General features: G+C 38.2%; 1 protein-coding gene across 4 annotated transcripts in view; it reads right to left on the bottom strand.

Annotated features, from left to right (window-relative positions):
- The window catches only part of TOGARAM1 (TOG array regulator of axonemal microtubules 1), a 45,041-nt gene that overhangs the window by 6,764 nt on the left and 21,475 nt on the right, over window positions 1-16,802 (bottom strand). Inside the window, exons 7-17 of one of the 4 annotated variants that reach the window (XM_055804774.1) lie at window positions 15,002-15,102; window positions 11,381-11,539; window positions 9,250-9,348; window positions 8,658-8,827; window positions 7,316-7,484; window positions 6,884-7,018; window positions 6,018-6,171; window positions 5,304-5,409; window positions 4,662-4,897; window positions 698-856; window positions 15-141 (exon numbers count right to left, since the gene is read on the bottom strand). In XM_055804774.1, coding sequence (XP_055660749.1) covers window positions 15-141; window positions 698-856; window positions 4,662-4,897; window positions 5,304-5,409; window positions 6,018-6,171; window positions 6,884-7,018; window positions 7,316-7,484; window positions 8,658-8,827; window positions 9,250-9,348; window positions 11,381-11,539; window positions 15,002-15,102 — 1,615 coding nt within the window. Of the gene's footprint in view, window positions 1-14; window positions 142-697; window positions 857-4,661; window positions 4,898-5,303; window positions 5,410-6,017; window positions 6,172-6,883; window positions 7,019-7,315; window positions 7,485-8,651; window positions 8,828-9,249; window positions 9,349-11,380; window positions 11,540-15,001; window positions 15,103-16,802 lie in introns of all 4 variants that reach the window. The other 3 variants (XM_055804784.1, XM_055804766.1, XM_055804791.1) reach the window with 3 other exon arrangements.

Below are 16,802 nucleotides of genomic sequence, written 5' to 3' on the forward strand. Positions count from 1 at the left end.
GCTTTGCCACATACCTTTTCACATAGATAGCTAACAGATTCCTTAATGTAAGGCAAATCCTTGGCTGGCACATACTTTTCAAGCATTTTATCAAATTCAGGATGACTCATCATACTGAAGAGCATCTTTCGACCGTAATACCTGCAGGAAACAGACCATGACATATACATCCATAAACATGGATTTGCTACTGATAATTATAGGTGTGTAAATCCAAAATAAAAAAGCTCAGGAAGACTGCTATCTATATGTGTAACCAGACCCACTTTTCATCCTCTCACAAAGAAACTATGCTCAAGAATCACGATTTAATCAACAATCAAGCAAATCAATGAGAACAATCTTCCATTTCAGCCATCTTTGAATAGGATGACCCAGCCTTGTCAGTTAGATGCCGTGGATCCCAGTGCCAGCATTCCCTCCATGGCCTGTATCCCATCTGTGCCCAGCACGGTATGTCCCCTGAGCCCCTCTTCTTCCTGCAGCCAGGGTGAGCGCAGCTGCAGCAGGCATGCAGGTAGTTCCTGCCACTGAACAGTCTTGGCAGTGCTAGGTTAACAGTTGGGCTTGATGATCTTAAGGGTCTTTTCCAGCCAAAATGATTCTATCCTCCGTCACTGCAGAGGAACACACACCGAGCTAGGCAGAGCTTTCAGCCACCTGGAATGTGCTTATCGTAACTATGAACCTTACTAACCTGGTTTGTTGTGAACTATCCTGTGCAAATCTGGCTATTGCAGGGAAAATCCGATCAGCAACAGCTTTGGTTCCAGACAGAATCCGCTCTGGTCCCATGTGTTCTACAATGTCTGACAGGTGCTGGGCTGTGCATCTTCTCACCGCTGAATGCAGGTGGCTAAAGAAAACACAGCTGCTTAATAAAAACTCATCACAGGAGGTAAACAGCAGTATTTATGTGCTCTAGCACATACGGTACACAAGTTTTCTCATCTTTAGCATATCTACAACTAGTATGCTGCTGATACGCAGATACGTATTCTGGCTGTACAAGAGAAGACCTTGTGGAGCGAAGTCTTTTATTTTATTTACTTTATTTAAAAGGATAATCCATTTGATTAGATTTAATTTCATACACTTAAAATCCGAAACTACAAGAATGCAAATGAAAAAAGAAAAAATATATCCTCTTTGTTCAAAGTCAGTTTCAACCTCTAACTGTAACTTTTGGATTAATAAAACTAATAGTTTTCTTCCTTTTAGAATTTAATTTCTAGTTTTCCTTAAAATAGTTGTAGAATGTTTTAGAAAGCACACTTTCTGGTTGTTCTTTCCATCAATTATACGAAAAACAAGTCACTATGCTCAGAAACACATCCTGTGTATTTTATATAAATTTAGTATTAAATAAAGCAGTATTCTATTGACTTCTAAAAATCCTGCAGAAGTCTATTTTCTACAAAATGGGGGCTATTAAACACCTGTGCTGATGAAAATGAGAGAAAAACTGGAATCCATTTTCAAACTTGTGCAGCAAACTAAACTTGTATAGAAATTCTGCTGTACCTGCCGGTCCCATGTGTTTTCAGAGTACACAATTCTGCAAATTCAAACTTTTCCAAATTCATTTTTGTCTTTGGATGAAAAAATCCTACTTTGAGGACAGTTTCCCTGCACAGTAAATGACACATTTGTATGGCTCATCGTTCACAGGGAAAAACAGGTTTCGAGGAGAGTGCTAAGAATTGACTTGGTAAACCACATCAGCTTTGCAGTTTGACACAGACATCCTCAAGGTGTTCTTTCTGAATGACTGTTGCCATTTCACCAAGATTTTAGTTTTCTGTGGTTGGATAGATTACCATGGCCTCACTGGAAGTAAAGCTGCCACTGGATTATACTGCACAAAGCAGCTTTAATTGCACAAAGGCAACTAACCGAGTCTATCCGAATTGCAAAACGTGGCAGCTCAATACAGTCCAGGCTGCAACATCTTATCCTGTGGCGTGGCAGCTCCCATGCAGGACTCAGCTGCTGCTGGGCACCTATTTTAAGACAAGCTTTGGCTGGTGCTCAGCGCCTGCAGTTAGGTCTGTACGGCAGCCACAGGTCCTGGGAGCTTGGGAGAAGTGTGACAGTAACAGACCAATTCCTGCAGCACGTACCAATGGGGAAACACAAACTATGAGGCTTAAAGGCCTCGCTCCATGGAAACAAATAAGAATCATGGAAAGGTTTGGGTTGGAAGGGCCCTTAAAGACCATCTCGTTCCAACCCCCCTGCCATGGGACACCCCCCCCAGCCCAGGCTGCCCCCAGCCCCATCCAGCCTGGCCTTGGGCACTGCCAGGGATGGGGCACCCACAGCTGCTCTGGGCAGCCTGGGCCAGCACCTCACCGCCCTCACGGGGAACAATTTCCTCCTAATACCTGATCTAAATCTACTCTCTTTCAGTTTAAAAGCACTGTGGCCCTAGTCTTATTACTATAGGCCCTACTATAAACCCTCGCTCCCCATGAATGCCCACTGCTGGTGCAAAATCGTTGGAAATCTTTTTGCCTGCACATAAAACCTTAGAATTAAACAGAATTCATATAGATAAGAAACATGATTTAAAAACTTCTGAGATACAATCACTTTCAGATCTAGTCCTGGAATCATGTTCTTGGATCAAGCATCTGTTCAGAGGCAAATTTACAGCAATAGTCCAGTGTCTTTAGAGCAGCAGCTCACAAAAGCAAACAAAATGTTTTTATTCTTGTTGGTGAAGTCAAAACCAACTTTGTAGCAGATAAGGAATCACTACATATATCTCCTCAGGGTTTCCAGCATTAATACTTATGATCACAGTAGGCTTAAAATGTGTTGAGCAGAAAATAGGTAGATTTTAAAAGGTCTAATGAATCGCAGGCAAAACCGTAACTGTTAACTTGAATATGTAAGTTGGGGTGAACATAAGCAACTCAATGTAGGAGACAAATTTAGAAAATACATATTCTGTGTAATTACACAGTGGTGTCAAACAGAACCTTTCCACTTTGAACTGAAGACATGCCATTTTTTGCCAGATTTCCACTTTGAAAGATAATTCTCATATTCACTGTTGCAGCTTCTAGAGATCACAGCTCTGTATGTGCTGCACAGGCTTTGTTGCTAATACGGCCAAAGCTTCCTGAAGCCAGTACTAGAAAAGCTGAAACTCACAGTGCTACTTAGGCCATCCACTGATGTGTCATGCATTTAAAACATACTGTACTCCACAACTGAGACACCACTTAGACTGAAGTCTTCTGAGCTGTGAAGAAACTAATCCCTGCTTCAAATGCTGTATTTAGACTCACAGCTCAGATAATTTTGATGCTTTAGATATCTGAAAATGTGTCTGAGTTCACAAACTGGAGGGGTCAGATCTTTATAGGTCTAGAAAACCCATAAGGATAGGTCAGTGTGTTTTGACTCAGCCACTGAAAATGCGGAGCTCAGACATTGCCAGTTACGATCATGAGTATTGCTTGGCCAAGGGTTTGTAAAGAAAAGATGGGAGTGTATGAACAGACCGCTTAGCATGGCTTTTTAAGTAAAGCGATGTGCAGTTACTGTCTGCTGCTCTTAAATTCACAAGAACAATTATGTGCGGGCATGATTCATCAATAATTTAAATCCCAAGGCTGATATTTGCCTTTCAGTTTCAAGTGCAGGTAATTGCAGTACAGTTCTCATTGGCTTTCAGGAGACAGGATCAATGTATTCCGCAACAACCAGCTTCCCCAGAAACAAAACAACAAAGAAAACACTTTCAATCAAGACTTACTCTCACAATTTGTAGCTGTGCAGAAAGCCTAAGGATTGATTTATAATGTAGCATCTGAAATATTTAATGAAAGGCATAGGCTACAAGACATGTAGCCTATTAAATGTCATTAAGTGATGACAGGTAGATAAGAGATTAAGTATAAGTAGGTATATATGTCTCTAACATACTGGAATGCCTAATGCCTTAATTAAGTATTGCCATTACAGTGAATGAGGATATAAAAGAACAATATACTTAACAGGGAAAGTGAAAGAAAGGAATTTAACTTCTACTACAGAGTGAGGTAAGCCAGAGGTCAGAAGCAAACCATGCAACCAGAAATGGAGCTTGTATGTTTGAGGTACTCAAGAAAATAATGGCCACCACCACTGCAAAGGAAATTAAAATGCAGACAAAAGACTATTAACCAGCTAAGTCTGCAGAAGAAGAGGAAATGAATCAAGATAGTTGAAGACAGAAAATTGTAAGTTAAAAATCATCTTTCTAAATAAAAAGCATTTCTAAAAACTAGAAAAGCCAGGCATTTGACTGCAGAGCAAGTGAAAAATGAGAATGCTATGTGAGCTTTACCAGGCAAAGCCAAGTAGCAGCTTCCTAAAAATACTATACTAACAGTGAATAAAACCACCAAAGTGTTGCAAAATGACCATAAAATATACTAAGATCCAAAATTAAGAGCCGACTTTTACATAATGTACAGAAAGGAACAGGGGGGTGACAATTTGGTTTCATCCCAACAAACGTTGCCCTGGGTAGAAGTTTCGCAGAGCTGACTTACTGTATTTTCCCATTTCTGCCTATTGTACTTAGATTTTTTTTTTAAAGACTATATTTGATAATTTTAATCTATTAACAAGTTATTTCTTTATAAAGTCTTTATAAGAATTACCTTTGCCCTCCATTTATAAGAGAACAAAGTGCACGTGCTGGAGTCACATTATTAACCATAGCCTTCAGTGCTTTGTCTACCTCTTCCCTTATAAATGTGTTGGATTCACCAGCTTTGTGCAAAAGGACTTTTACTGTATTATCTAGTTCTTGATCCATGCTCTTTTTCAGGTAGGTGAACAAATCCCCTAAACAGACCACAGCAGCTCGAGAAACACCTGAGCGTAAATTCTTGACCTGCACACAGGAAAAACCCAAACAAACAATGAATAATGTTTATAAAATATACGTTAAAATAAGTAAAACTTAATGTTTCCCTTTGTAATTTTTAAGTAACATTAAAAGCAACTAAGAAATACATTTCTAACTTGATTCACAATATGTGAGAATTAAACCACACACACATGAAGAATATTATAAAGTTACAATCTAAATTTTTTTAGTCTCTTAGCAAATCAGATCAAGTGTTGGTAATCTGAAGTGTGAGCTGCTTTGCCAAATGACAAACTCATCCTTTCAAGACTGTCCAACAGAGGAAAACTAACCACAGACGAACATACCATTTCACTTCAGTGTACCTGAGAGCTATAAAATACATATACACACATAAAGCCATTGAAATATTTTGATAGTAAAATTTAACCTCTTGAGCCACAGCCAAACTTGTTTCATGTAGCTTTGCAGTAAGAATAGTCGCATGGTAGGCAGACAAACATCTAACAGAGTTCAGACCTTTGATTTTCTTCTTCCTATGTACAAAAAATATTTAAATTCAAAACATTTGCAAATTTTTATAAAAACATTAAAATGCAGAATTCTAACAAACCAAATAGCAAACAAATTATTGTAAAATAAGGCAGTGACACATAATCTAGGAAATTCTTTCAACGTGAGTCTTTTAATGTGGTAGCAGGAATGTTTTAGCATACCAGTCTCTCAATTCTTTCCTACAGTTCTGTCCACAGCTCCAGTAATGGCAATTAAAGGATTGCTTCCCCCAGTCTGCAAAGGCAGCAGCACTGTAAGCCCATGTCACCAGCCAGAGCAAAGTGAAGCCTTATCTTCCACAGAAAGTGACAAGAAGGTATTGGTGGAGGCCCTCTCCAAAACAGGGCTTAAACTCAGACATCTCTACAAATCTCTGAAGGCTTAGCTATGAAGCCTCAGTTTACAACAGTTACAGTTTAATGCAGATTTGGACTAAAATGACTTTTTTTCTTTTTTCCCATGTATCACTTGCAATCCTTCTCACTATTTTTGAAGTTATGTCCATTTTGCTGGTTTTTTTTTAAAGTAAGTTATCAAAATAAACACCTTCTACATTACATTCAGGTTGTAGGTAGATGTTTATACCTACCAGTCATCATCAGCTAAAAGCGTCAAGGCTTCTGTCAGTGCCAGTTCTGGTTTTGAGAAGGGCTGCAGTTCTGATGGGTCCATTATTTCAGGGCTATGAGTGACCGATGGGGTCTGGTCTTTATAGCGTCCTCGTGCCCCAAGAGAAATTTCATCTGCAAAGTCACGAAGCATAAGAAATAATTAGCATAACCTGAAGAAATGCATTCATTCAAAGGAAGGAAATACAAAAAGTCTGAGGTATAGACTGCTGCTCCTGAGGGACCAGGTTTTCAAAAAGACAGCTTTTCCAGTTACATCCTCGATCTTTCAGCATGTCATTCATGTCAATTAATTTTTTTGCAGACAATCACGAGTATAAAAAAATCACAAACAAAATGTAGTGGGTTGTTTAATGTAAAAGCAGATGCACAATGTGCTAAACCACAGTGTGGTTAAGATACAATACAGTAAAACTTGAAGAGCCACTTGTGAAAATCTGAAGACCCTTGACCATCAGCAGCATGAGCTTCTGTTCTGAAAAATTTCTACTGCACATTTTAAAGGCATCTCGGTGACAAAATGCACCCAGAAATGTTTTTTGGGCAGACAGAAGGGAGACAAGGTGCCATTAATACATTACATCTGAGCAAATAAAAAACCCTTTCATGTTTCCAAAATCTTCCTAAGACATTACAGATGAAAAATGTTTCAAGGGAGCAATGCTGAATTCAAATCCCCTTCACCACCACCCGCAAACTTCTGATCTTCCAGAGCACCTCAGGACTGCCCACTGTACAAACAAAACATATTAAATCTGATTGTGGAACTGTCCCAGTCCACATGTCCAAACATTTTAACAGTCTTTAGTTTACTGTAACAGCTTACCAGAATCTAGCAAGGTTGAACATTTTGTCTTCTTCAAACTGCATGTTCTTTTTAATGAAGGATTGAAGGCCATGTTTTCTAATGACAAAGACACATTTCTTGATGATGTTAATATATCCCCACAGAGATTTAACTCTAGAAAATAGAATAAAATGCCCAAGCTACAAAGCAACATATAAGAAAAAAGGAAAAACCTAGTATTTCCAGTCCCAATTTGTCTCATGAAATTTTTCTAAATTACAGTCTTTCAATTATTTCCCATAAGCACTTTACTCTCCAATATCTGCATTATAAGACTGACAACAAATTAATTATAGTAATACCTCACGTCACACTAAACAGTCATGACTTTTGGTAATTATAAAATTGTAATTTCCATTTCAGCAGCATTTAACAGTATATCATTCATTTAAAACAAACACTAATCCTCACTTTCTGTTGTCATTTGCTCTGGTTCATTCAGTTTAATACTTCCCCAAGGGTTTTCTTCCTTTTTTTCGAAGTCTTTGACTTCCTGATGTTCTTTATGATTGTGTTCTTTTTCTTCTTTTTTCTTCCACCTCATCTTATCCTGGGCAGATTTTGACATGGTCACCTTTATCTGCAAAAAAATAATGCACCCATTATGATATGCAATGTAACATAATGCAGAAGTTACACAGTAACTTATTACCCACTTCTTGATATTGTCTAAGGGAAGCATGGAAAATTACTATTTTTACCATTATTCTACACAGCAAAAGGAAATTATTCATATAAATACTAAACTCAAATCCTGAAAAGAGCTGAATGTAGGCTTTCTGCATGGTAAGCAGTCCTACTGGCAAAAAGAAGCAACATTCCGGGTTTAAACATTTAAGAGAAATAATCATTTACTCTAAAACATCTGAATAGTTAAAGAACTAAGGTCTACGAGACCAATTCCTTGGCAGCGTTGAGTAGTTTCCTAGGATTTTAACTAACAAATGAACAGGCTGGGCTAACTCACATTTATTTGCACAGTTTTTTTTTTAAATGGTGGTCCTTAACAGCATGATCTGACCCTACTCTCTCATATATTTAAGACACAGTTCCTCACAGTTCCTCATGAAAACTTAGTAACATTTAAAACATTCTTCCATTTACTGCTTTGAATTTGATCTCTCCAAGTATTCATCTCTTCAGTGGGAATCAGAAAATTAAGACACTATTAAAAATTAACTTAAAAGTTTTAGTATCTTAAAATGTTATTTTAAATGCTTTCAGAAAGACTTGTCATTTTCAATTCAATTTTTTTAAAATTTGTATCATACTTCATTCAGATAAATCTTGCTCCACATTATAACGGATGAAAATAGTATTTAACAAAGCAGCACCATTCCTCATTTTATGATCTCATATTACGGGACAGATATTCAGACAGTGTTTTTTAAAAAACTTAAGAATGGAGCTATATTAATATATGTCCATCAAAAAAAACAAGACAAGACCAAACCCAGAAAATTCCTCCTTCCACCTTTTATGTGCTGTGGGAGTCCAAGAAAAGGACATTTTCCAGCTCCAGTCCCTCCTACAGCCCTTCTCCCAGAGACTTTCAAGTTAGGTGGGAAGATTCTGACACAGCAGTTTGCCGTTATAAAATATCCAATGAGGAACCAAAAGAAAAAGCAGGCTCTAGGCTATTATAATCAAAACTTTTTTTACCATAACATACAGGCTAAAAAATTGTTATCAAGCTGTATTCACACATATAAAAACATAAAGTGAGACTATAAAAAAGTTTTGAAACTTTTACCTTTTTTTCATTTTCAATATAGAAATGAGAAGCACTGTGCTGCTGGATGCTTCTCCCACAGACCCCTGACGATGGCACAGCCTCCTCTCTGACAGCTTGGTCATCTCCATTCACTACACATGTTAGGGACGGGCTGTACGCTCGTGCAGAAGGAGGCGTTCCAAAAACACCTGAAAGGCATATCATGCTGTGCCCTCACCAAAATAACCATTTTATTCAGCAGAACTTAGTAAAAACTGAAGAAAACTAAAAGTAATTCAAGAAGGAAAAAACACTGCTTTATACCACTAGTGCCAGTTTCCACCCAAAAGTACTCTTCCTTTACTCTACCAGGTAGGATGGATGCACATACATGCGTGCACACTGCGCTCAGCCACAACCTAACCTTCATAATTCATAAAACTGCCACTATTCTTTGTTGGAATGGAACTGCAAAACTTCCAAGTGTAATTCTTTTTATTCCAATTTAAACTGGAGATTGTTCACAATCTGAAATGATGTATGGAATCTATTTCCCCCCCTCCTAAAGGTGCAGTGTCCCTCATTTTAATAACATGATGGCATATAGGAGATAATTTTGGTTTTCTAATACCTTTATGAACAATCACAACTGCATCTTCAGACAGGACACTTGGTGAAATGAAATCTAGATTGTTCATCTGTGGGAAACCAGGCGCTGACTCTGCAAGACCTTAAAGAAACAAAAAAGTCACCCAAAGTAAATCATGCAGTTTACACTTAGGTAGCTGTTTTGTTCTACTATGTCATCATACGCTGACATCTGAATTTATCACCTTTATGAATCAGTATATTTTCAAGTTACTGGAGTTAACAAGATTTACTAAATATTGTTACCCTCAAAATCATGCAAAGATTATAGGAAACAAATTTTTTTGCCAAAAGACCATAAAGAAAACCAATGTTTGTAAGAGAATTTTTAAATCAACTGATTCCACTGGAAAAAACCCACTAGATGTTTCAAACTTGCTTAGTGGAAGTATAGCACTGTTTCGTATATAATTCAGCACAATTTAATCAAACAAGAATTTGCCAAAATATTTTTTACCCCAAACAGCACATAATGCTGTTTCCTGTATAAAGCAGTGCCTCAATTTCTCCACCAAAGTGGATGACATGTATTATGCACTTCTATATTGGCTAAACTAGTTGCAAATAAAAATGCTAGTTTGCAGTAAAATAAGAAGACCATTTGCTTTTGCTATTTAACCTGAAAAAACTGAAATTTCTGAACAGAAAAGATGACGCCGCAAAGCCTGATCACCTACTAGAAAGTCCATAAATGAAGTGGACCAGTGAAACGTCCCTGCTGCAAAACACCCCAGTAAGCTGACAGCTTCTGTCTGCAATGACGACTGCTGTAAAATGCCCTCTGCCAGGCAAACTGCAGCATCCCAACATGTCATTTGGGGCTCTTGACAGCTCTGTTGTGCTTTCTGCTCTCATCTCAGTTTTCAGTTTGTCAAAAATAATCACAGGTAAGAGTATGACAGATGCCTCTTTACTTTACAAATGACCCAGTTCCACAGTTTTACTTTTGGAGCTGTCCTTTTTATACATTATGAGAAGAAAGATCAAGTTAAAAGGTTTCTTCTGAAAGTGTTGCTTTGTCCTTCCACAAACCCAGTCACTGGCTGCTGAATGTTCCAAGTTTTAACATTTGAGAACTGTTGAAATTGGTCTTTTGGGAGTTTCTTGAACATAATCTTGAGGACTCACGAGCAATTAATTCTCCCTTAGACCATAACTGAATGGGCATCAAATACTGGTCCTCTTTGGAACCTACCCCAGATCAGGACCTTCTGTCCTAACCTCAGTTTCTAGCCCAAAAAAAGCAGAAACTTCCATTTCACAGGCATCGCAGGATACGCAGGTGTTAAAAACAAAAACCAGAAGGATTTACAAATCTGATTATAAAGTTTACTTCCATTGCTCAACTTTAGAAGTTTCACATGAAATAGCACTCCACCAGACTGATAAAACCTTGAGAACAGACAAAACTCTCCATGTTGAAACAAGAGATGGAGAAAACAAAAAAACTTATTGGCATAAAGTTCACATTCGTTATTCAATATCTATTTGATTTTCTATTTGTCACTAAAACATAATGACTTGAGATCTATTTTTGCCAGCTCTGAGGGAGATCTGAACAGGAGGCAGTGAAACCACAAGCTCCTTAAGCTGACTTCTACATTTCACTTTTGATGTCAAAAAAAAAAAAAAAAAGTTGCTGCTCTGTTCTAACAAGCTTATAGTTGCAAAACACATCTGTATTGCACACACAACAATTCTGATGTAGGGAACTGTAGCTCCTAGGACACATTAAAATGACACAGTTAAAACTGAGTAAAATATAATGGTTGAAGTTCCTTAATTTTCCCAATGAACAACAGAGTAATTTAAACACAAACTTTTAAAGCTGTTCATTCATTCAGACTGAGATAATGAACAATTTGGTCCTTTTGTCATGCCATGTACTGTCGCTTGACTTTTAATTGTAATTTAATTGGCAGTGTAACTTCAGTTAATGTCAGGAAAAAACCCTACTTGTATAGCATAAGTATAAAGACTAGAAAAGAGGAAACCATGCTAAAAACTTTGAAATGTATTTTCTATATAACCTATTTTACAGAAGGCTATACATAGCCTCAGCTTTTGCCATAAATGAGAGCTCAGATGAACTGCAACGTAACAAACTCACAAACCTTTTGAAAACATAAAGTTTCTTTGGTGTTCCATATTTTGACTTTGAAAAATAGTATGTGACACTTCTTGCTTCTTGTGCTCAGAATCTCCACATCCGTTGCCACAGTTCAAATGTTGGCCAACTACGCTAACCTTAGAAGTCCCCTTATCATCAAATGCTAGCCATACAAAAGGAAAAAATCAAATATTAAAAGAAAATCAGTAATAGTTTTTCCTGTGTACTACAGGATTCTCCAATAGTTACTTTTTCAGAGACCCTCATACTAGTTTTATGCCTACAGTATGAGCATTTTTGCCTACAGAAATCTGAGTGTTTCAACAAAACTGCTCAAGCTTTATTCATTTTTCACATGCAAAGCATGTCATCAACAGATATTCCCAGTTTGAAAGTCTAACTCAAAGTTTGAAAAATTATTTTTTAGTTTAAAATCTTTCAAATATGAACAACTGAATACTAAGTAATTACGCATTAAAAGCCAAATTAAGTCATATGTCAACTAAGTGAAAATAGTAAAATACTAGTTAAAACACATGAAATTTTTCAATTTACATAGCCTAGAAGTCATAAAACACATTTTTACATTACAGTTACAGACAACAGAAATGGAGCATTTTTATGTCTGCAATGCATTGTGCAATGCCATTCTCAATACATTTTAGTTTTGGTTTAAAAAAAAACCAAACAACAAACCCCAACTCTAATTACTTCAAGAATCCTTAAAAGCATCATTTCTGCTTTTTCAAATACCCCTAAAATGCAAATACCTAAGAAGACAAAAGTCCTTTTATATATATGTTTTTACTACATGTTCCACAAATCCCACTGAACTAGCCTCCCATTTAATTGAAGAGATTGACAGGCACGACCCGGGTGACCCAACTCTGGTAATGCTGACCACTGGTGACCAGTGTGCTGCGAGGGCTACTGGGGTGGCCCTGCTTCCCACAGCCGCAGGCGTGACAGTGCTGCTGCCTTTCCTACACCCGCCTGCCCATCTGCCTCGAAGCTCTGCGCTGGCGGCTGTCACTGTTAACCCCCCCCCACATCCACATGAGGTCCAGAGCTGTACTGAAATCCTTACAAAGGTTTCTTGTCTTCTCTTCTTCAGCAGAGAGCTTGGATCAGAGCTGACTCTTTTGCTCTGCTAGGGGACAAAAACTGAAGGGCATGTTTTGCTGTGGGATGCTTGAGAAGGTGCGGCTCTTCCAGCAAGGAACACTGCGGACTGGTGTGAGATGCTCTGGAAAATTACTACATGGCCAGATCCCCGAAGGTCCAACAACTCCTCAACCATGAATTTCTGCACTGTCCCAACGGAGTCTAGTCATTATAGTGTTTCATATATCAACATTAAGACTTCACACGTTAGGACCAATCTTGCTGTATTTAGTATGACAGCACCCTCTGGCCTCTGAAACTGTCAGGATCCCGAGGAAAGATGGGCCACAGAGAGGTTTTCAAGGTGTCGACTATTAAAAGCTGCACAAACTTCCTCTTACAGAAAGAATTTGGGAAGTAAGAAATGTCTGAGAGCTGCCATTCTATTATAACAAAGCTAACAGGAGCTGATAAAATTCATCTCAGAGAAACAGCTGAAGCAATCTGAGCAGAATTAGCAAGTTAATGATAGGTAAGGGACAAATAGATTTCCAGAACAAAAAGGAGCAGAAGTGTAAAACTCTTTAAAAAAAGAATAGAAAAAAAACTGAAGAAGGAGCCAGGGAACGACTGACCCACATGCTGGGCAATTCAGTTCCCAGGGCTCTATCAGGGTAAATTAATGCATTTGGAAGCATCCACCAGAAAACAGCATGATCAGAGAAATCTGGTCTCCTTTTATGACACAGCAACAGACTGTTGGCAGGATCTGGCAGGAAAGAAGCGAGAGATGCCATGTATCATCCCAGGCATTCATACACAGAGTAGTTACCAAAAGCTTCATTCTCCAAATGGAGGGATATATCAAGCAGGTTTCTGCCACAGTCTGTTCAGGATGCACTACTATCCAGCAGTTTGCCCAAACAGCCGGATAATAAGGCAGCACGCTGAATTCAAATAAAGGTTGGCAAATGGGAAGCATACACACGTGCTTGAGGACAGGATCTAAATTCAAGGAGCTCATGATAAAGTAGAACAACAATCCAAGAAGAACAAGACTCAGGAAGGACAGGACTGATTTTGCATGTTTTACAACAAAGCAACCCTTTCAACTCTAACTGTGCAACGGGTATTGCAGGGGTACTACATTGCAAGAAAGACAGATCTGTTGCAAACAGCCTAGATGACAGCAGTTAGAAAGTCCATAGAGTCTGACCTATGAAGGAAGGCTAGAAAAAATAGGAGTTAGTCTAAAGGACAGAAAACAAAAGAGGGGGGAAGAATTAAAAAAAAAAAAAAAAAAAAAGGGAGCTGCTTGGAAGAAGATGACATTCTGTCCTTTGAAATAAAAGTAGAATGCAGTGAGGTAAGTTACAGCAAGGGGGATTTATATTCAGTGCTAGAAAAAAACCTCATCTGGTAAGACCCATTAAATATCAAACTGATTTTTACAAGTTCTCCAAGTTCCAGTGTGAAAATTCAGAGATTTTTGAGATTTGAATTGTGTGATGGGTCGAGTCCAGCCAGCAGTAGGAGCAAATTACTTTTCTTTACCAATTAGCTGCACAGGTCTTACACCAGCCTTATCGGTAGTAGGCTGTCAGCACTCCGCAGGAGGTCCAGTGCTGTGCATTCTGGTTGATCAACTGGCTCAATAAGCAAAATAAATGCACTCCTCATTATTTAACACTGAAGGACAACTTCTCACAGAAGGTCTTTTCATATAAAGAATAGAAAATCATTAACCACAGTATGTATTACTATGTACATGCAGTATTTGCTTTTCTGGCTTATGCTGTTACTTGAAAAACCTTTTTGCTAATTTACCCTGAGAAAAGTAGCCTTAACTGAAATGGGGATCAATAGCTTCAATTTCTCAAAAAAAAGATCGTGAGTCTCAGTAGCAACTACTCGTTTGTGAATGTAATGGCTTTGCAAATTCAGGCCTGTAAGGTGCCCTTCAATCTTAACTAAGTTTTGTAAACTTTTTGGAAAAAATACTTAGCTGCTGAGGCTGCAACGGGGTGCAACAGAGCAGTCTTTGGGAAGAGAGGTCTGAAAACAACTTTGTGGACACAACTCCCTCGGTTCCTTTCGTCCACCCAGTTGAATCAAAATTGTTTAAGCATAAATAATCATAAACAATTGGTTTCTGCCCATTACAGAAATCTGCAGTTACCTGTACTTCACTGTAAGCATAAATAGAATAGCATCACTTAAATTCAATTTCCTACTAGGAAATTAACCGTTTGCAACATTGTGACCCTTCCTGCTCTTACCCAGCTGGTGTCCAATGAATTTACACACATTTTATCCTGACATAGAAAGGCAGAACCCTGGAGTTCCTTCTCACCTGCAGCATCACAGTATAATCTTAATTTGACCAAACAGCATCTAGCAATTACCTTTTTTTAAATGCTGAAGGGATGTGAGTTCATTGAACAATAAGAACAGACACAGCAAGTGACTGTTCTGTTACATCAATGAAGCAAGGTAAATATTGAAAAGCACAGTGCAATACCTGTGCTGGAGTTATGTTCTGCCACATTTGGGTCTCTGTTTCTTGCTGAAGACACTCTTGCAGGCTGTGATTTGCTGCCAAGTAGTGGAAAGGTGTCTGACCTGTGAAAATAGAAAAGGATTTTTTATAGGTACAATTCTACACAGTAGTGAAAGCCCAGCTACATAACACTTTGTAGCAAAGACAACAGATTTCAGTTTCTCATCCCCAATGTACTTGGTGGACAAACATTTCCAGTATACTTCCACAAATGTTCACACTGAGTAGAAAAAGAAAACTCAGTAGAAATTATTTGATGTGCAGGTCCATTATGAAGAACACCATAAAGACAATCCTTAAAAGTAAACTTCCCACTAAGATGAAATTTAACATACATTGGAAAAGCGAAGGAACTGTTTGCCCTAGGGATTGATGATGCTGGTTCCAATCCAGCAAAGAATGGCAAACGAGAGTGACCAAATACACTAACCTTTCACTTCCAGGAATGAGCTGTTTCCAGCTTAGTGTCTAGCAGACAAACATTCACCAGGAAAATGCTGTTATCTACAAGAAAATCTTTAAAATTACGCATTTGACTATTAAAGCCGATGGCACCCAGAGCCCTGCACGGTTACATACTGTGCCTAGCTATGTCATAGTCACAGCGAAACAGCAGCTGTTCCGCTTTCTGCTGGGACCAAAATATGCACAGCTAGGGGACTTGCTTTTAAGACCCTGAGGACAGCACATGCTTCAGAAACTTCACTAATACCAGTATCAAGCTCCCATTTCTCATGGTAGTTTATCAGTAGATAAACCAATCCTTCTAAAAGTAAACAGACACAAAAAGCCTGTGTTCTTGTTGCCCAGCTACACACATTTTGTAAATAGACAATACCAATTTCCAATGCTCACAAAGCACCTGAACTGAACTCTCTGATATTTTATGAACGTTCCAAAGCTTTCAGTGTCTGCTGGGATATATTTTGTCACTTCTACAAATACAGTCTTACTGCCAGATGTCCCCTCTCTTCCTTGCTAGATCAGAATTCCTGTATCTGTGAATTCTGCAAAACATCAAGCTTGTGTGTCACTGAATAATGGAAACGGCATGTCGTATAGGATGTGTCCTTAGCCAAAACCTTGCCTGGAAGAACATAACACACAGAAGTTTATAGTCTTGACTTTTTAGGTATTCTAGCATTTGAATGTGTTGTTTTTACAACTGTGATTCAGCAGTAATGCATACAGGGAAGATATGTATGTATTCATTAGTTCTGAGACTGCATAACTGTGAAAACCTTCTGTTTCTGAATCACTCCAGTCTCCCTCTGTATGAAAAACCTTGTTTTGTCTATTGTCTCTCTTCCTTCCTATTCTGTTAATACAGCTGTATGCCAGTCATAATAAAGATGCATCGAGTACACACAAAAATAAAAGATCCATCTTTGGATCAGAGCTACAAGCAGCTTTCTCATGGGCTCTGACAGCAGAAAAGGAAATTCTGTACTGAAAAATTTGCAAAAATCCTCAAAAACCTTGTTATTTCATTAAAAAATAAAATATACTGCTCATCAACAACTAGAACGTTGCTGTTTAAAGTCACAGCAGCATGTGTTATCACACAACTTCCTTCTAGAACAGCTCTGTGAAGCGTTTTAACTTGACAATAGTCTGTCAGTAATAAAATGGAAATAGTTCATGATCTGCAATAATAAGAAACATCTACAATGTCCTTTTATTGCAAAAAAACAACTCATTCCTTCTTCAATTTCCAAGCTATAATTGGCAAACCTTATCCTTCCTCTTAACACATTTGCCT

This window comes from Falco peregrinus, chromosome 1 (assembly GCF_023634155.1).
Source record: "Falco peregrinus isolate bFalPer1 chromosome 1, bFalPer1.pri, whole genome shotgun sequence".
NCBI classification, from domain to species: domain Eukaryota; kingdom Metazoa; phylum Chordata; class Aves; order Falconiformes; family Falconidae; genus Falco; species Falco peregrinus.